The 21,002-nt window shown below is 44.2% G+C and overlaps 2 protein-coding genes across 2 annotated transcripts; both read left to right on the forward strand.

Moving 5' to 3' along the window:
* Positions 1-1,242: 1,242 nt before the first annotated feature.
* Positions 1,243-8,381, forward strand: hoxb8a (homeobox B8a; the record flags this gene model as incomplete). The annotated part of the gene is made up of 2 exons (XM_083930916.1): positions 1,243-2,071; positions 7,948-8,381. Exons 1-2 carry the CDS (start codon positions 1,639-1,641, stop codon positions 8,379-8,381), a joined length of 867 nt encoding a protein of 288 aa, XP_083787042.1. The 5' UTR covers positions 1,243-1,638.
* A 4,408-nt stretch (positions 8,382-12,789) lies between these two features.
* Positions 12,790-19,106, forward strand: hoxb7a (homeobox B7a; the record flags this gene model as incomplete). Its single annotated transcript, XM_083931205.1, has 2 exons — positions 12,790-13,036; positions 18,850-19,106. The coding sequence occupies 2 exons, from the start codon at positions 12,790-12,792 to the stop codon at positions 19,104-19,106; spliced, it is 504 nt and encodes a 167-aa protein (XP_083787331.1).
* Between the last annotated feature and the right edge of the window lie 1,896 nt (positions 19,107-21,002).

Below are 21,002 nucleotides of genomic sequence, written 5' to 3' on the forward strand. Positions count from 1 at the left end.
TTCTGACCAGCAGCAGTCCGATTGGAATGGAGAGCAGGGGAAGCTCTGACAACTGGGTTTAAAACCTCAATTACATTTATAGGCTGGTACTTGTTAAAACCAATACCAATTAGGAAGCACTACCCCTCCACTCTCTCTCTCTCTCTCTCTCTCTCTCTCTCTGTCTCTCCTCAGTCTGTGTTAGCCTCTCTCGCAGGCTCCCTGACATTTGCGGGCCTCATTCACTTCGCTCCCGTGCAGCCACGCGCTCCCCCTTTTTAAGGATTCAGAGAGAGAAATGAGAAAGTGCAATTAATGAGAGAGATGCTCTCAACGATGCGATGAAATGCACACCCCGCCCCGCCGTACACCCCAGCAGCATCACCGCCCAACCTCAATCTCAGCTTCAAAGTAAAAAAAAAAGAAAAAAAACATCCATCTTTGCTTCTCTTGGTTGGCTGGTTGGGCTTGGAGTTCGTGTGTGTGTGTGTGTGTGTGTGTGTGTGTGTGTGTGTGTGCGTGAGTCTGTATGTGCGTGAGTCTGTGTGTGTGTACTTGATCAGATGCAAAGCGGCAGAATTCTCATTAACACCCTCCCTCCCCATAACCCCCCCCCGACATACACACACACACACACACACACAAACACGCACATAATCCTACTTTCTTGATGATGCACCCACCCTCCTCCTCCTCATCTTCTTCTTATCCTCCTTTATTCACTCTCTCACTTCTTTTGCATTATCACAGGCGCGCGGAGCTCCTCGAGCCGACGCCAGGAGACGATCATCAAGTCTAACAGGCGCGTGCGCGTACAGAGGCAAAAAAAAGGGGAAAAAAGTGTAATATACCATGTGTGTGTGCGTGCGCGCGCGTCCGTGCACGTTTTGGTGTGTGCGTGGAAAAGCCAATGGGATGAAGAGCTGATAATAGATGCAAATTATCCCTGAAACCGACACACACACACACACACACACACACACACACACACACACACACACACACACCGGGGCCAGGAGGAGAGAGAGAAAGAGAGGGAGAGAGTGCGCGCGACAGAGGGCAAGAGAGAGAGAGAGAGAGAGAGAGAGAGAGAGAGAGAGAGAGAGAGAGAGAGAGAGAGAGAGAGAGAGAGAGAGAGAGAGAAAATATGAAACAACTCATTTGCAGAGGAGTAAATCACGGAATACCCGTTTGAGAGCGCGACAGGGCTCCCGCTTACAGCTAACACCGGAATTGTGATGCGCACGAGCCCTTCCTCCTCTACTTCTCCCTCTTCTTCTCCTTCTTCTTCTTTTTCTCCTTCTTCGCTGGAGATTTTATGGAATCGGTGTGATTGTTGTTATTGTTGTCGCGGTGGTTGTGGCTGTTACTGCTCTGGCTGGCTGCCGTTACCGTTACTCACACCGCTCGTCTGTTGTGGCCGTGAAGGGAAACACCACAACAACGGTCACCAGAACCGGCGGCAGACCTGCCTCACTCTCTCTCTCTCCCTCCCCTCCGTCTCTCTCTCTGTGTCGGCGTTTCTCTGCTTCAAACCGCACGACAGAAGCAGAAAAAAACGGAGAAACAATTGAAAGCCGCGGGTCTCTTCCTTCAGTCCCGCTCTGACTCTGACGAGCCGAACACAAACTGAAACAATAGTAAACATCAACACAAAAGATGAGTTCATATTTCGTCAACTCGCTCTTTTCCAAATATAAAAGCGGGGACTCGTTACGCCCGAACTACTACGAGTGTGGTTTCGCGCAGGACCTGGCCGGCAGCCGGCCCACCGTGGTGTACGGCCCGGGCTCCGGCGCCACCTTCCAGCACGCTCCGCAGATCCAGGACTTCTACCACCACAGCGCCTCCACGCTGCCCAGCAACCCGTACCAGCAGAGCCCCTGCGCGGTCACATGCCACGGCGAGCCGGGCAACTTCTACGGATACGACGCCCTTCAGCGGCAGACGCTTTTCGGGGCCCAGGACGCGGATCTGGTCCAGTACAGCGACTGTAAACTAGGAAGCGCGCCGGGTCTCAGCGGCGAGGACGCGGAAGGGACCGAGCAGAGCCCCTCACCGACGCAGCTGTTCCCCTGGATGAGGCCGCAAGGTGAGGAAATGGATAAACTGGCTACAGAGGTTGCTTTTTCTTTTTCATATATTTTGTCTTGTTCAAAGCTTATCGTGGCGAATCTTCTTTCCCCGAAAAGGTGAGTGTCCATGTTAGGAGCAGAGCTGCTGCTCCTCCAGGAGGGGAAGACACAACATACTGTATAGACTACAGGGTGCAGGAAGCAGTGACGGAAAAGTTGGAAAAGTGATTTTAAAAGCAGCAATTTAAGCAGGGTAATTTAACTTCCTGCGTTCAAAGTAGGTTTATGGTTTTATTGGCAGCACCAAAACTTGTGAATGACTTTAGGGCTTAATTGCCCCGGCCATATACTGAGCGAATGGACGTGACGAGCCGTAATAGAAGCTCACAGAGAGAGAGCGAGATAAAGGAAAGCAGTCAAAATAGAGGAGATGTGGCAGGGAGGGTGGAACTCTTAGTGAGAAACCCCCTCCGACAACTGAGAAACCCCTGCTCAGAGCAGATGGGAAAGAGTTGTTGGGTGTAGCTGTCTCCAGCAGCACAGACTCATTTTAAACATGCAGCTCTGACCCGCGTTAAACTTTTACTGCCGTTGTTTCTGTTTTTTTGCTTTTTTTGCTTTTACGACTTGCCTGTGGTCTCCGGGATTATTTGGCTACACGGTGGCCACTTCCCCACAGGGTTAGAAAGAGAGAGAGAGAGGGGGGGGGGGGGGGGGTATCATGTGTGTACGTATGGCTATGGAGGATACAGGGAAAATGGAGAATAGCACCTTCACAGCGCGTGTGATCCCTAAAGTCGCAGGCCCGTGTGATCCGCTGACTCAAATATCAGCATCACACCACATGTATTGTCCGTGTGATTCAAATTTAAGATGGCTTGCTTTTGTGTCCCGTGTGTGTGTGTGTGTGTGTGTGTGTGTGTGTGTGTGTGTGTGTGTCTGTGTGTGTCTGTGTGTGTATGTGTGTGTGTGTCTGTGTCTGTGTGTGTAGGTGGGTGTGTGTGTGTCTTTCTGTGTGTGTGTGTGTCTGTGTGTGTGTTTGTGTGTGTGTGTGAACACGTATTGGTCTTTGTGTGTTTGCACAGCAGAATGTGAATATGGATCAGGCCCGATTGGATCAACACAATCAGATTATAAATCTTAAAGGGATGCGATTAAAAAAAAAATGCATTACAGGGAAGCCGAGGCTATAATTGATGGCTTAAACCAACACCACAATAAGACTGATTATGCAAGAAGGCATTTTTGTGTTCGAGAGACTTAGACTTAAAGGGAGGGAGAGAGAGAGAGAGAGAGAGCAGTGAATGGATTGACATGTATAGTAGCCTATTTTGTTTGAGCCCATATTTCTTGTGCTGTGCTGTTGTGTGTGCGCGCGTACGTGTGTATGAGAGAGAGAGCGAGAGAGAGAGAGAGAGGGAGAGAGAGAGAGAGCGAGAGAGAGAGAGAGAGAGAGAGAGAGAGAGAGAGACAGAGAGAGAGAGAGAGAGAGTGAGAGAGTTTATTGCTTATGTTCTCGGTTGTATTTTTTATACTGGGACAGCAAAAGGGTTATAGCCTGTACAGGACTTTTGTGGCTTCATGATTATGATCATAAAATAGAAAAATAATAAATAAAAACACAACAACAACAACACAGCCCTGCTTTCTCTTCGCCTCTTCGTCCATAAAGGACTTACACCTGCAGATAACAGTAATATTAATAATAGCTAATTAACATTTACGCACGTACTATGAACCAGCCCCCCCTCACTGCCTCCCAGCAGTGTGTGCGTGTTGCTCCTCGTGTATCTGCATTGAAGCTTTCCTGTTTGTGCGGCCTTGTAAATTGTCATAATTTACACCTTTAAAGCCACTTTTTTTATATTTCCCCAACACTTGTGTTCCCCCCTGCTCCCCCGTGTGCGTATAAGGGCTTTCCAAATCACTCCCAGCTTTAGATACTAGCGGCCACACTGCAGGCACGGAGGCTGCAAACGACTTCTTAAGGGGTTTAGCCGTTCTATCCCAAAGATGACAGTGATTAGTCCAATGATTAATAGTTTTTTTCAAACAGTATACTTGCCCTTAACGGCTTGCCCGTCCGGCCGCAGGCATCTCTGATCATCCAGGGGCCGAAAAGTCAAAACAGGAAACCAGGCGTGTCAAACTGTTCAGGTCTAAGCCGCTGAAGTCCGACAATGCTGTGTACGCACGCGGTTACAGCCCGTGCACGGTTGGATGGGATATTATCGTTGCTCAGCGTGAGGATTTATTAGTTTTAATAGCAGGGAAAAGGCGGACGGTCTTTTGTGGGTGAAACGGGAGGATGGAGCGCAGCGGCGGAGGTGGTTATCCTCCCCGCTTACCTCGGAAATCCCCCTTTAACGAGGGGTACATTTCATAATTTGTACTATAAAGAGGGGGATCGCCTCCTCCACACGTTTTATGTTATAACCAAGCACCAACGGAGGCTCCTGCTCTCCGAATATGCCTTGAGATACTCCAGAGCCCCCAAGCTGGAGGTTTAATATCCGAGTTTAAACTCGTGAATATGAGCCGTTTTACGACTGCTACCGCTGTGGTTGGAAATCTTGATCAATCATTTTCTTTGTATGACTTTAGAAATAAAAAGAGAATAAAATCTGATTAGGCAGAAGAATGAATACAATGCTATCAATGTCCTTTGCCTCGGCTCTCCTTGGCATCTGTTGTCGAGTGGAAACCTCGTTTCTCCTTCCTCCAAAATGTCAACTGCCAACTGTCATGTATTTGTTTAGGGCGTATCTAATTGGCTCAGTAAAGGTTTCATATATAATATAACAGGTCTTAAAAATATGTCACTACCTCAGGGCTATCGGCCGTCGAGGACCTTCAGTTGACGTTAAAACATAAAATACCAAATAAATGATACACATTTTTAGGATTTATTCCTCCAGATCTCTGTATGAAATGGATGGCGTGTCGTCATGACGCAGACAGGGTTGGGGGTTAAATTCCCCATGTATGTAGCACCGACAGAACCCCTCCGGATCAAAGCGCCCGTGCTGTCATTATGTCCAGGAAAGTGTTTCACATTTCCCTTAATTCATGGCTGGTGACAGTGAATGTGGCGCCCACTTCCCTTCAGTCCCTATAGCACGAAATCACGGCGCCAGCCTTGTGACAGATAACACACACAAGACATTTACATCACTTACAACTTCGTGCATTTCCATAAAGACTCCCTTGTCTGTTTCTGGTGGCCGTTTTACCATGAGAAGCAGCTCTCGGCCCAAAGACGGACACTATGTGTGAAATCCACTGAGACCGGGAGTCACAGCACTTTCTGAAAAGTAGTAAACATCATGCTGGACACACACACACACACACACACACACACACACACACACACACACACACACACACATATATATATATATATATATATGGTCCAAAGTCCAGCATGATGTTCTATGTAATGGATATTGGAGACATGTTTCAGCCGGTCTACCTGCAGGCTTTATGTAATGGGCTCACTGCAGATAGACTGACTTCTAGCAGTAACGTTAAATGCGCTTCCATTCAAGTCATTACCCTCTCCCTTAATTTAATCCAGAAACTTTACTGTCCTGGAAGGAGTGTGTGTGTGTGTGTGTGTGTGTGTGTGTGTGTGTGTGCGTGTGTGTGTGTGTGTGTGTGTGTGTATGTGTGTGTGTGTATGGGGGGGGGGATCTGCTCAGACCACATAGCTGCCGAGAAAGTGTCCCTCTCTAAATACTTTTCATTTCTTATACCAGACGTGTCTGAATTCTGCCTATTCTCTGTAGGCCGTTCATCTCAGGGTTATGAACACTGATGCTAAACTTGCCAATAGTGCAAAAACTGAATTTCCCTTCAGATCAGTCTTTTATAAGCAGCATCTTTATGATCACGGCGTATACAGTATGTTGTCCGTGGCGCAGAGCTCCTTTTTATGGTTAAATAATCAAAGAGGATGACAAACAGTTTTATGGAAATATAATCACCTGGCGTGTGTGTGTGTTTGCGTGTGTGTGTGCGCGTGTGTGTGTGTGTGCGTGCGTGCGTTTGTGTGTGTGTGTGTGTGTGTGTAAACTGCCGGGAGTTTTATGGCTTTCTTTATTCTGAAATAACAGTTTATTAGTGAAGAAGTGTCAATTTCAAACATGAAAGCAAGTATCACGTGAAGCATGGACATTTTTTAAAATCATCATTTATTCATAAATGTACTGGGAAATGTACAGTTATAGAAATGGCGGAATAAATATGTAGGAAGTATTTTAAAATAAAAAAAGTTCATTAGATGTAGCTGACTACGGCAAAGGTTCTTTTCTCCCAGCATTTGCGGAAAACACCACTATTGTGCGTTGGTGTATTTAATATTTCGGGTTCTCTCCCTGAAAACAGAAACCAAAAGCCGCAGAGTCAATGATTACCTGTCGGTTTGGAAACAATATGTCTCTATCCTCACTTTGCATTGTTGCACCACGTCTAATTAAAAGTCTTTGGTCGTCATTAGAGGCGCGTGCTTTAGTCTCCATTCTGATCTTTGCGCGCGGGATCATTTTTCCCTTTTAAAAGTGTTTACAATGTATTTATAGCATCAAATATTCATGTGCAGTTCTGTAAGTGCTCAGTGCATTTGTCTGTGTTGTATTTATGTTAATGAGTGCCGTTAGCCGGTGTGTTGTGGAGGAGTTCCTGATGGATTGACAGAGTTTGTGTTTCTGTTCTTGGACATAGACAGTGTTGTCTGTGTGCGTGTGTGTGCGTGTGTGCGTGTGTGTGTGTGTGTGTGTGTGTGTGTGTGTGTGTGTGTGTGTGTATGTGTGTGTGTGTGAGTGTGTGCGTGTGTGTGTGTGTGTGTGAGAGAGAGAGAGAGAGAGAGAGAGAGAGAGAGAGAGAGAGAGAGAGCGAGAGAGAGAGAGAGAGAGAGAGAGAGAGAGAGAGAGAGAGAGAGAGAGAGAGAGAGAGAGAGAGAGAGAACCCCTGAGCATTGAAGTCACATAAGAATCTCATCGTTTTACTACATGTAGTGAAGTTGAAGCATCTCTCATACATGCATCGACCTCTAACGGTGTAATAGGGAAACGTTGACCATGTAAACTTCATGTGAATGATTTGCCTTTCTATCCGGCGACAAAAGTATTTCTTCTTTCTAAATCCAACGCCCAAATTTAACCGTTTTTTGCAGTTTTACATTTCCAGATTGTCTGACTTTAATCCATCAGTTCATTTGTTGTCACTCAGACGATTCATTTGTTATCAATGAATTGTTTATAAATATCACACAAGCCAAAGAATAGTTTCAGATTCTTAAATGTGAGGATTTGAATTAGTTTTACATATCTTCTCTGTGTGTCTCTGGGTTGTAAAGAGACTTCACTTTTGGTTTGTTAGGGGTAGTGTTTTGTTTTTACAATAATACGTTATAATTAAAAAAAAAGGGGGAATGTTGATTTTGTTTCCCTCATATTGTCAACACTGGATGTTTCAATAATAAAACTGAATAGCCTTGTTGATCACGCAGCCTTAGATACCTGTTTTTCTGCTTACAATAATGCACATTTTGGAATATATTTATACTATGAATTATTTTACATCCTGCACAAAACTGCACAGCATTCCCAGATCTAATGCACAGCTTTAGTCACAGTATTTGATATTTGATTAGACATCTTTCACATTTTTTGGTAGTTTTTCTATTCTAAATGTATGTTGCTCTATTTGCTTTTATTTGCTCTTAATATGTTTATTGTATGCACCGGACATCAGGGATAAATCATGTGTTTATATGTAAGAGGTTAATATGAAGGGTGATGCTAAGCCACCAGGTCGTATTTTTGCCTCTAATAATTTCCCCCTCACTCTTCCGTGTCTCCCATCTCCTCACCCCCCACCTTCCCCCCTGTAGCTGCTGGCAGGAGGCGAGGCCGGCAGACCTATAGCCGGTACCAGACCCTGGAGCTGGAGAAGGAGTTCCTGTTCAACCCCTACCTGACTCGGAAACGCCGCATCGAGGTGTCGCACGCGCTGGCGCTGACGGAGCGGCAGGTGAAGATCTGGTTCCAGAACCGGAGGATGAAGTGGAAGAAGGAGAACAACAAGGACAAGTTCCCCAGCAGCAAGAGCGAACAGGAGGCGGTGGAGAGGGAGAGGAGGGAGAAGGAGCTGCGGGATGGCAGCGGCAGCGGAGAAGGTGGCGGTGGAGGCGGTGAAGGAGGAGGAGGAGGAGGAGGGGGAGGAGGAGGCTCGGTGTCGGTGGTGGCAGTGGCAGTGGCGGGCACGGCGGGGTCACAGGCCACAGTGAATGAGGATTGCTGCGAGAAAGCCCACAAGGCAATGTAGGTGGGAGAGCGGTGAATATAGGGCGAGGAGGGTGTAGGTGTTGGACAGGAATGGGTGAGGGTGGATGTTTTTGTCTTAACTGAGGCCATTGGACTGCTCCGCTGTCTCCACAATCCAATTGATGGAAAAAGGAACTTGAGTCTCCAGAAACGGACGGACTGCAGGGGCCTCGCGCCTCATGTCTGCTGACTGAATGAAAAAAAGAAAGAACTTTAAAAAAAAAAAAATACATCGATGAGGGCGGGGTGGATCCATCCGAGTCAAACAAACATAGTCTACTCTAGTGTTTAAAAACAAACAAAAAAAAAATGATAGCTTCCTTTCTTTGTGGAACAATTATCGTGGAAACATTTCTATATTGTTAGAAGTTTATCATTAACAATTTTATCTTTGGCAGCTGTATAGTTTTTAAGTTAAAAAATGATGGTGCACTTTTTACTGTACTTCTCACTTCTATGTTGTTGTTGTTGTTATTATGGCAATGATTGATTGACTGATTGATGATGATGATGATGATGATGATGACGTAGCAATTAATGAAATTTCCAACAACATGAAACTGCCTATTTATGCCGTTTTAGTAGATCGGGTCTCTTTTTTACACACTCTAATTGTCGTTTCTCGTTTTAGTTCGTTTTATTGATCGATGGTGTTTGTTTTATGTTGTCTTCCTTTTTCTCTTTTTGGGGTAAAAAGCATGCGCACAGTGCAGATTAAAAAAAAGAGAACATTCATAAAAATAAAAAGGAGGAAAAATGAAATAAAAAATGCTGCGTTCTGCGTTTAATGTGAAGCGGAGTTCTGTTATGAGTCCATCAGGGTTGATTTGCACCGTTTGACGTTCGCTTCGCACGGTTATCGATGGAGTAGTCGGGGGCACTGTGTGAAATCTCTAATCAAAAAGAGTGGAAAAGAAAAAAAAAGCACGTTTTTATTCACACTTCATCCTTATAATTTCCCTCACCCTCTCTCCTCTCTGTTCACTCTGTCATCACCCAGACTGATAAAACCGTTCAGTTCACGAGGCCAAACATTTAAGCCTCGACTCGGAAATCTCCTCTTAAAACAACAGAAGCTGCACCCCCCCCCCACCCCACACACACACACACAAACACACACACACACACACACACACACACTCACACACACGCACACAAACACACACACACACTCACACCCAAACTCACAAAACCCATATCCTATCCAAACATCACTTTATTTATGGCCCGGTCCTCCACCTCCACTTACATTATTACAAGCCTCTATATTCACTATTACACCGCCTTCCATCATCATCACGATGACGACCTGAGGTTGGATTGTTTCCATATGGGAAGTTTAAACAGACTGAGCGTGCGCAATTACGCATGCACATCTATCTCCATACACTGGACATGAGCTTGTTATTCAGACCTAAGGGGGGGGGCATCCCCAGTGTTATCAAAGCACCAAATATTCGTCTGATCACGTTGCATTCATTGGGAAAGAGACGCTTTGTTTCATAGCTTAGACAGTTTGCATGAGGGCCACTCAGCATTCAGACACAGAGGGACCGCAGAACCCTAGCTGGCTGGACCAAGATATAAGTTAAGAGTGCATTTGGGTTGCTGTTGTAGGCCTTTACGCATTTTAACAGACTGTCAAGTTAAAGGAACAAGCAACAATGTAGCTTTGCACTTCCATACAGTTAGGGGACTCCCCACAAATGTAAAAAAAGGAGTCATGAAATTATAAGACGTAAAGTCCAAGATATCCTGACACTTGGTCCTAAGTATAGGAATGTTGTTCTGTAGTCCAAGCCCAGGGAACCTCAGCATCATCAGGATTATAATAGCCTACACTTGTTTTAATAGGCTGGGTAGCACTTCGTATGACGAGTAAACGAGTGCCCCTTTCAATCCTCCAGTTAATGCTTCATGGTGTGGTTTGGTTTGGTTCATTGACAACATATAAGACATATACTTGTCAGGGGTAGAAGGAGAAAGTCCCATATTTCATTGCTGTCCAGTGTCCACCAATCTTCATCAAGACAGAAACGGGCATTCAGTGTCCAACAATGAGACTCCAACTAGTTGAATCTGCACATAGCTGGGATGAAATTTTATGGGGCCCTAGGCCAAAAAGAATTCTGTCGGGCCCCAATTAGTCTCACATTGCCAGACCTATCTCCGCTGAATGTGTCAGCGCTTGAGAAAAGTCCTGCTGCAGGAGTCAACATTCTGGGATAGGGTGAAAATAACGCTTTGGATTGTTTGTATTCCTTGAAATCAATCATAATGTCTTGAGCTCCGGATGTGTAGAGGAGCCACTCCATGCAGGCTTCATTATGTGCCTCTTCAAACCAACTAGTGTTCATGTTGGACACATACAATGCAACTTGATCTAAAAGGAAAGGCCACATGATTAAACAAAACCTGGCTCATAGCAAATATTCACACATTTTCCATGAAATCAAATGTTTAAAAATATAATCTGGGCTTCAAAGTTTACAAATCTCAATGTTGGCTAAATATCCGATATCCGAACCAGTTCTAAAGCAAACACAGAAAGCCTTCCTTTAAACGACATCTGCTAATTGAGATTGAACCAATCTGATTATAGTCAAGCAGTAATGTCTTATATCCTTTGTTCCAACTGCATGAGTCGACAGGGACATGGCACTTGCCCTTTTGAAAATGTAAATGATTTGTCTCACTGCGAGGTGGAAAGGTTTTACGCACAACACATCCAAGCTATTTTTGAGCGTAAAACAAAAATACATGGGTTAACAAAGCAGGAAAGTGGAGTTTACTCAAAGCAGCACACATGGAAAAGGTTCACCTACTCTTTCACTGCTGTGGCTTACACAAACAAACATTATCGTTCCAATCCTTTAATTACCCCAAATGTTTTAGAAGGAAAAATCTTTTGATTTTTACGCACGCGTAACTTTGGCCTGTTAATTATTACACTCAGCACAAGGATCGCATCCCACTGAAGTCGCTGCAGCGTAGCGCGGAAAGGTCAACGTCACGAGTACTGATCTAAGCATGAACCCGAGCACCTGCACGCCAGGTGAGTTTCCTCTGCCGGCGGAGAGGATGCGGTGCCACATCAGACCTGAACTCAAAGGCATAGGTGATAAATCTACTATATATATTTATATTTCAAGAACTATTACAATATGGTAAGAACTATCAACCTGTTTTTCTTTGTTTGCATTATTTGAACTGAAGTGGAGTGCGGCCTCTTGTAGCCAGCAGCTGCAGTCTTTCATTGTGAGCGTTATTGCAGAATGATTTTCAAAGTGACACGTTTGACTGCTTCCATAAACGCCCCTCTCTGCTGTAATGTTGTTTATTCTGTATTCCTCCATTACTCCGCCTGCAGTGACCAATCAGCAGCGACACACTGTATGCTGGAAGCTAACAACAGCCTGTTCTGTTCTGCTGTGTGGGACCCTTTCTTCTGCATGTGTGGTCTCCGCAAAGTATGTGGGATGAGACGACATTTGTGGAAAACAACAGGGAAAATCCATCTCCTCTTTCAGTCTTCTCGGCAACTTTACGCACGTGCCTAGAGCCGTTCAATTCCAAGTCCAATCAATATCACATCTAATGGTGTTTTCCGCTTTTTGCACACGACTTAGCCCGCCTCGAGTCCAGCGAGCAGGACAGAAAAGATTGAAGTGTGTGCTGGATGTTTGTCAGTCTCAGCCGTTTTGTTTTCCAGCTCTACATGCGCTTGGTGATTAGTGGACACGTTCCGAGCTGCTGCGTATTGATTGGATATCGACTGTATTGTACGCTGTGTGTGTGTTAGTGTGTGTGTGTGTGTATGTGTGTGTGTGTGTGTGTGTGTGTGCTGGTGCGGTCACTCCCTGCGTGTTGCACCTAATTTCTACCATTATAATATTGCATCCAGGGCGAAAACCCCGTCGGCCATTGGGCATCTTGACATCACATGGACCCGAGGTCACGTGGCCTGCGAGACCGAGGGAGGGGAGGAGAGGAGTGGCGTGGGATGATTTTTTTGTGTGTGTGTAAATCTAGACAGTAATTCCCCGCCGATAATTCACGGTCTCTCGTAAAAAGTGGACATTAAAGCGCCCCGGCCTACAAATCACTGGCGCCAAGTTATGAGTTCGCTGGACTTCGCCAACGCGCTGTTGTACAAATACCAGCGAGCCGCAGCGAGCTGCTCCGCGCTTCGATTCACAGAGTCTCCAACTTCCCCCTTCCCGACTTACTCTGCTGCTCCTGCCGTGTCTTCTTCGTGCGCCCTCGTGTCCAGCGGTCACATCCATGTCTCCAGTGGGAGAGGCGTCGGGGAGCTCCATCTCCCTCCCTCCTCCTTTTCTTCATCTCCTTCCTCCTCCTCTTTCACCCCCTCCTCTTCCTCCTCATCGTCCTGTTTGTCTCTTCCGGGAATGAACCGGAGCAGCGGGACTACCGAGCCCAGATCGCATTCTTTCAGCCCCGCTGAAGTGCGCACAGGAACCTGGCCTCTGAGCTTCTCTCTCCAGGGAAGCGCTGCGGAGCGGTTCCTCGGTGGGCCTCAGCTCTGCTCGCTGACCAGGCTCCCCGAGCCGGCCTGCAGGAGGCAGAGTTGCCCTCAGCAGCAGCAGCAGCAGCAGGAGGAGGAGCTACGGATTTACCCCTGGATGAGAAGCTCAGGTGAGGAGATGGGGTGGTGGGTGTGGGGATGGGGATGGGGATGGGGGTGGAACAGTTACGAGAGTTGATGATATAATTAACGAGTTAAGGAGAGAAAGTGGGGAGGGAGGGGTGGATGACGATGTTTTTGCTAATAAGAGCTGGGAAAATAAAGGATCAACGCAGGGATGGGTGGTGGTGGTGGTGGTGGTGTGTGTGTACGTTAAACGCTCTTTAAACTGTTGGCCCGGTTGCGAAGCGGCCACTGCCGGTAGCTGAACTATGTCTGTCTGTCTCTTTCGCTCTCTGTCACTTTTTTAACAACTTCTCTCTCTCTCTCTCTCTCTCTCTCTCTCTCTCTCTCTCTCGCTCTCTCTGCAGATCTTTTATGGCTCTGCGACCTCCATAAAACCATAATTTAAGACTTGGTGAATATTCATTAGGTGGTATTGTGTTTAAGGAGGGAACAGGGGAGCGCAGGGGTGGCTGTAGTATTATCCCAAATTATTTGAAAGAAACCTCCAGAAGAAGTATTCTTCCTCTTCCGGGCCTCACGGTTATCACTCATATTTAGTGTCTGACTCAGCTCAGTTCAGCTCGGCCTATCTGTCCTGATAGTCTTGTGTTTCTATGTCAGTGGTATCTGGTCCACTGAAAGCCCATTGTGCCATTGTACTGTCACCACAATCCGCTAATAAACGCTATAAATTAGCAGATGGGTTTGATCTCTGAATGCCGGCCTTTTCCCCTGATTGTATAAGCGGCTTTGTGCCACCGCCAGCAGCGACCTGGATGCTGAATGGATGCGAGGCCTCGAACCACAACAAATACACACAGCACAAAGAACATTTTTAGGCGTTAAAATACTGAATGGTAGCGCGTAAAAATGGGAAATATGGTCAGAGCGTGTTTGCGTAAAACGTGCGTAAAAGTGAAGAAGCTCTAAAAACCCCAGATCAATTCATTGTTTTGTTTTTTTTACAGATACTTCCTTGAATTCAGTGATATTCTTGGTTTCTCTCTAACTACCTCTCTCTCTCTCTCTCTCTCGCTCACATACACACACACACACACACACACACACACACACACACACACACACACACACACACACACACACACACACACACACACACACACACACACACACACACACACACACACACACACACACACACACACACAAATGTATATTTTTCAAGAACCATTACAACATGGTAAGACATATTAGCTTGTTTTTCTCTATGTTTGCGTTAGTTGAACTGGATTGGGGTGAGGCATCTTGTAGTGTCAGTCAAGCTCACCATTAATTTTTTTTTTTTGAGAAATCAGGTCCCACCTCATTAGCAGTAACCTCCGTCTCCAGCTACAGGGCCGCTGCAGGCTTCCTCATTAACTGTGTGTGTGTGTGTGAGTCTGTTTGTCTGTGTGTGTGTGTGTTTGGGGGATATTGCATCATGAAATTATTTTATTTACTTGCGTTTCAGGCTCATAAAATCAAACTAATTCGTTCGGGGGGTTTGTTTTGGAAGTGGAGAAGAGTGGATTAACAAATATTATACAAATGTTAGACACAGCACTGTAATAAAATATATTTTCTTAACCTGATATGAGGAAAAGTTTCGAGTTAGAAAAAAGAAAATCATTATATTAATATTGGTTCTTAGCAGCACCCAGAATAACCAGCACACCTTTACACTGCAGGGAGAGATCCTGTGTGTTTGGAGGGAGGGGCCGTGGTGGGGTCGATGCAGCCAGCCTGTGTAATGAATTTATAGATTTTAATTTAGATCTGATTCCAGTCCAGGGCTTGAAGATGATTGGACGGAAAAGTCCCGTGAACAGCGGCGTTTATTAAGGCAGGTCGAGCTGTCACATGGACGTTTTCTAAACGCTGTGTGTGTGTGTGTGTGTGTGTGTGTGTGTGTGTGTGTGTGTGTGTGTGTGTGTGTGTGTGTGTGTGTGTGTGTGTGTGTGTGTGTGTGTGAGAGAGCACACTACGGTCCCTTCTTGTTGTTGATTGCCAGAGAATTCCAACTCGAGCGCGAACAAATCACCGCCAGCAGCGCGAGAGCAGAAAGTTATTACCACTACCACACACAGACACACAGACACACAGACACACACACACACACACACACACACACACACACACACACACACACACACACACACACACACACACACACACACACACACACACACACACACACACACACACACACGGCTTGTCGTTAAAAGCTATAGGCCTACCAAGTATCACCTCGCTATGCAGCAAAATGGGAAGTGGCACACAGATAAGCACACACTTAAACATACTCAATCACACACACCTCCACGCTGCTGACACTCAGTCACACACACATACTGACCGCTGCCTTCGATAAACTGTGGCGCGCACACAAATACACTCAGACGCACGCACGCGGAGTTCTTGCATACAGAATCACGCGAGGAGGAAAAAGCACTGTAGAGAAACATGATGGGTGGAAACGAATCGTATTGTATTTCTATGTCCATTAGAGACAGATATTTTTGAAGGTCAATATATGCTCTAAATTGTTTTAGAAATGTCATCAAATAAATAAATAAAGAAAATGAAAAAAAAAACATGCAATGAAAAGTTACTGTATTATAATGTAATCAAATTGAGGTTATGCTTCTGATATGGGTCAGTGGGAATGTCTTTGCTAAATAAATAATAAATAAATTGCTCATAATACATGAATGAATGAGACTTTCTTAGGGCATGGAGGTTTCAAAAAATAAAAGTAAAGCTTCAGAGAGAGAGAGAGAGAGAGAGAGAGAGAGAGAGAGCGCGCGCGGGGGGGGGGGGGTGTTAAAAAAGTGACAGAGAGCGAAGGAGACGGACAGACATAGTTCAGCTAACGGCAGTGGCCGCTGCGCAACCGGGCTAACAGTTAAAAGAGCGTTTAACGTAATTATTGAGTCGAAATAAACCACACACACACACACACACACACACAGACACAGGCACACACACACACACATCACCACCCCTACCTCCTTTCTTTTCCCAGCTCTTATTAGTAAAAACATCGTCATCCACCCCTCCCTCCCCGCTTGCTCTCCTTGCTGAAGAGTAGCTAAATGATAGCTAAATTATATTTGCTGCACATTAAATTCCTGCACTTACAAAAAATGAATCAGGGTACTTCTATATTGTAAACTTGATATATTGTGTAATTTAAGAAAGAGGCACAACGTGAATATAAGCCCTAAAGTGAGGTTTTCAATACCCAGATCTGATATTTAATGACTGAAGAGGTCTGGGGGTTTAAAAGTAGTCAAATTTAGGTTTACTGGAATCAGCCCGTAAACGACCCAAGAGACTGTAAGTTCCTAAAACCCCAAATTCACAGAATAAACCCAGAGGACATGACCTCAGTGCCCTCAGTATAGTTCCAGCCCTTGTCATATATGTGCAGCAGTCGTGCGGTGCGTGTGATGAAGCTCATGGCCTGCAGTGCCACATTACAGCCGGGACAGTGTCAGCATGAAAAACTTGAAAATCAATATCAAAGTAAATTCATTTTCTTTCTGCAGCTCATTTAAACTCAGACAACTGACCGGTGGACGCTCAGGATTTATGTTCCAAAGATTTATGTCGAGGAGGACAGTATGTGTGCTGCAAAACTGTGTTTGGCCATGTCTAGGATTATCATGTGAGAACAAACCACACATCTCACAGTCTTCTCTGAAACACAGCTCTTTAGGAGTGAAAGTCCATCAGATGACACGTCACACTGTATTTCCTGTGTGTTTTTCCTTCATCTCAACACAAAATCTTCCCTCCCACATTTGTGAGCCTTCACTAAACATCAGCTAATCCCATTAAAGTAAACACCCACAAAGCCCAGGCTGATTATTTTTACAGTCTGGTTGTTGCTTCTAATTTTGTTGTGAGTCTGGGTCTATTTGGAGATTCTGTAGAAGAACAGCAGAAAAGCACAAGCCAGAAACCTAAAAGGTGCATATCAATTGTTAAAATTAAATGTACCAATATTGAACGGCTCCTCTGTTTGCTCCAACTGAATCCTACTGAGCACAGGAGTTTTCTTTGGCACGGGGAGATACTGTGGATGTCTGTGTGGCCGACAGTCGACCCCTGAGCTGTGAAAATGTGACCCAGTTTCTCCTTAACCTTCAGGCGCTGTGTGACCTCGTGCAGACAGAAGGTCAACACGGTTTCTATGGTCTTACTCAGCACTGACTCATGCACATTTCACATGAGGAGCAAATTCCCTTTTTCTTTGAGTCAAATTAGTAATGCTGCAGCAGCCTGACTCTCAGCGTGTTCCAGTCTCGACGAGGACTATTGCTGCTCTCTTTAATTACTCAAGGAAACTTCTTTGGGAAGCTCCTCCAGAGCACCGCAGGTCACATTTAACACTCCTTTCCACCTTAAATTCACCCTTTAAGTATGCAGTTAACTCCAACCTCTGTGCGTACATCTCCTTTAACTCTGTGAAGTAAATATTGAACAGTGGCCCAGGCAGACAGCAGCTGAACCAACAGTTTAACCACACCATTTAGTAACTGCTTTATGGTGTTTGCAAAGCCACAAGTTAAATGTGTTTGCCAGGAAGTGGAGGTGGCAACAAGTAGTGAACACAGATATACAAACAGGCAATTAAGAGGTTAAAAGTATTTATTTATTTTGTTCAACTGGGAAAACAGTGTCACCATAAGGATTATAGTTATTGATTTATTCATTTTTAGAAGTGTTATTAAGACTGACATTATAAGCAATGCAGCCAAACCTAAATAATGCACTTTTCCAGTACAGTATTTCTAATAATTCAGTCGTTTGAAGCAGCTTTAAATAGCAGGAACTGCACAGTTGCTGGTGTTGCATCATCTGATAGCAGCGTCTATTTCCACAATGTTCTCCCAGCTCACTTGACGTGTTGACACTAAACTACACACTGTACTATTCTAGATCAAGTCATCAATGAAGCTCATTCAGTGACAGAAACAAACAAACAAAACACAAAACAAAAGGAATGCTAGAATCAAAAATACAAACTGTAAATTGGTTAAAATGTTTTTATTGTGAAGCATGTGTACATGCAGCAGTAATACAGGTTGTGTGTGGTGGACATCATGCCTCAGTTTACACGTTTAACCATTAAAGAAAAACAACACAAGAGCGTGCAGAATGAAAGACAAGGCAAACAACTAATTGTAAATCCAGATTGTAATTTTTTTTAGATGAGATAATAAGTCCAATGATATTTATTAATGTCTTAAACCAGTGAGTTAACAGTCAAAGGGATTTTACTATCAAGGGAGAAAGAGACTGTGTCACACGATTTGCAGCCTTTAGTCGTGCACACAAATTAAATAACACAGCGTGCTCCGTTTGTCATTTTCTGTCCTGGAGCTAGTTCTGAATCTGAGCATGAAGCCTGGACATCTTTTTTTTTCGTCACTGCATTTTTATCTTTTTTCTTTGCTAGAACAAAAAAAATATATATATATATCTTGAACCAAAATATTGAACAAAACCTGGACCAATCCAAAACCCTAGTTAAACAAAAGTATGACCAAAATCAATATTAACAGTCAGAAATATGAGTTATGAATTTGACTTACCATCAGTATTTGTATTTTTTACCACTTCGCCTGCGTTCTTGTAATTGATTTCCATGATACCGTATAAAAGAAAATATGCATTTCACATTTTAACCAAAAAGCCAAAAGCAAGGCATTGTGGGTATTTGTTTGTTATTTTACCCCAAACAGAAACTATCATAATCTTCAACCGTTCAAAGCAGGGGGACTCATTTAGACACATGTGTGTTGTGCAGGTACCGACAGAAGGCGCGGCCGGCAGACTTACACGCGCCACCAGACGCTCGAGCTGGAGAAGGAGTTCCACTACAACCGGTACCTCACGAGGCGGCGGAGGATAGAGATAGCCCACGCGCTCTGCCTCACGGAGCGGCAGGTTAAGATCTGGTTTCAGAACCGGAGGATGAAGTGGAAGAAGGAGAACAGGGTGACGGCAGCTCCGCCGACTGCTGAGGATGAAGAGGGGGATGAGGAGGAGGAGGAGGAGGGATAATACTGACTATGTTTGACACTTAAAGATAAAAGTTCGTATTTCTCGAGTTGCGTTTTCACTTGAGATGTAGAGGGAAATAAAAAGTTATCATCCAAGCATTTGTTTTATGAACATCTATGCTGGTTTAAATAAAATAATGTCTTTACTGTAGAGTTAATAATATATGTAACTCTAAATAAATGAAACCATCTTTGGTTAAACACCAGATTTTAGATCGCAGTCCTGATGCTTTTCGCTCCCTGAGGTTATAAAGAAAGTAGGGAGAGAAGTCACAGTTTTGCATTAGAATGTATTTATTGTCATTGAATAATTCCTAGATAAGGATCGCGACATCTATATCCATGTTATTAAAATAAATAAATAATTAGGCCTTAATAAATGAATCAGATAAAAGTACAACTAGGTAAAAATAGCGATAACGTGGCAGTCAAGTTATAACATAAACACTAAACAGTATCCACCAGTGTAAACATATTCCAATAGTGCTAATAGTAATAAAGTCAGTAAATGCCAATAAAGTGGCAGTAAATGTATAAATCCTAAACAGCACCCAGCAGTATTGATATAGTGTGAATAGACCGGATGTGCGCTGCAGCATTAAACAACTAAAACAGTAAATATGATCACAACACAGTGTGTGTCAGTGTATGTGTCCATGCACTGCAGTTAGCTGATATTGTGTTTTAATGAAGTCAATCATGCAGGATGGAGCATTATTTAATTTTTCAGAAATAAACGTGAAATGACTGAAACACAGCGATCCTGATATAAAGTGAGGGCTTCTTCTGTTGCGCCACAGAGAGCACCTCACTCATCTGACCTGCACTTGCGAATACACGGCTCAGCATTGGTGTTAGAAATACAGTGTAACAGACGGGAGCTGAATCATTCAAGCATTAGTTTTGGGGTTTATTGGGATATTAAACTTAAGCAACACCTCTGCTGTCACTGCAGAGCTGAAGAACCCACCCAGACACAAAACTCTGCGCCATTTTTTCCCCCTGAATATTCAAAACAATCACAAAATGTCCCTTTTTCTATTGTTAATATAATTAATTGATTGTACTTTCTGTAAATCTACACGTTGTGCTACGTAATTCTGGTGACGTGACTCATTCATTTAGTTTTATCTCTAAAACATCTAATTTCTAACAAAGCTTAATCAGCCTTTCTAATAAGATATGACCCCTGGCACCAATTTGCACTTGTTTTAAGAAATGTGTTATATGGGGTTCATCCCTTTTAAGTCATATTCAGTTATGAAGCTGCTAACCCAAAGATACTACACCGAGTTAAATGGAGGGATAAAGGTAAAAACTGTCAGCTGATGACTTCCTGTCTCTTGTGTGTTTGTGTATACAGGAAGTGTAGCTTTTGGATCCCTCTCTTGGATTCGTTATTGTCATTATGGCTGTAGTTGTGTCTTTATTTACAGTATTTGCGCCTGTGTTTTCATCTGACATGTTCACACTATGACGCACATGCAGATAATAAAAACCTTAACTGAAATGAGTGTGTTGTCATTCGATGAGCCCCCCTTTAATCTGGGAATATTCAGCAGCTGCTTCAGATTTTCTGAATTCTGATGGAAGATTAAACATGGACATAAAAAGTGCCACTATTACACTGTCACTAAGGATAATAAAGGCACTTTAGGACAATCATAAGTCTCCATTACTGTACAGGTCTGAGGCAAAAACTTCAACACGTGGTTCACTAAATCTGGAATGTGTTTTTTGGAGCCGTTTTTGCTTCGACAGCACGTATTTCATCGCGTCACGCTTCACTTTTGATTCATGATCCAGCCAATGTTGAAAGGAGAAGCTAAGTCAGGAGGAAAAAAAGCTCAAAAGTAAAGTTTTGGATTATTATCAAGTTCCTAAAGTAGATGTGGCA

Source organism: Echiichthys vipera, assembly GCF_963691815.1.
Source record: "Echiichthys vipera genome assembly, chromosome: 17".
Lineage (NCBI taxonomy): Eukaryota > Metazoa > Chordata > Actinopteri > Perciformes > Trachinidae > Echiichthys > Echiichthys vipera.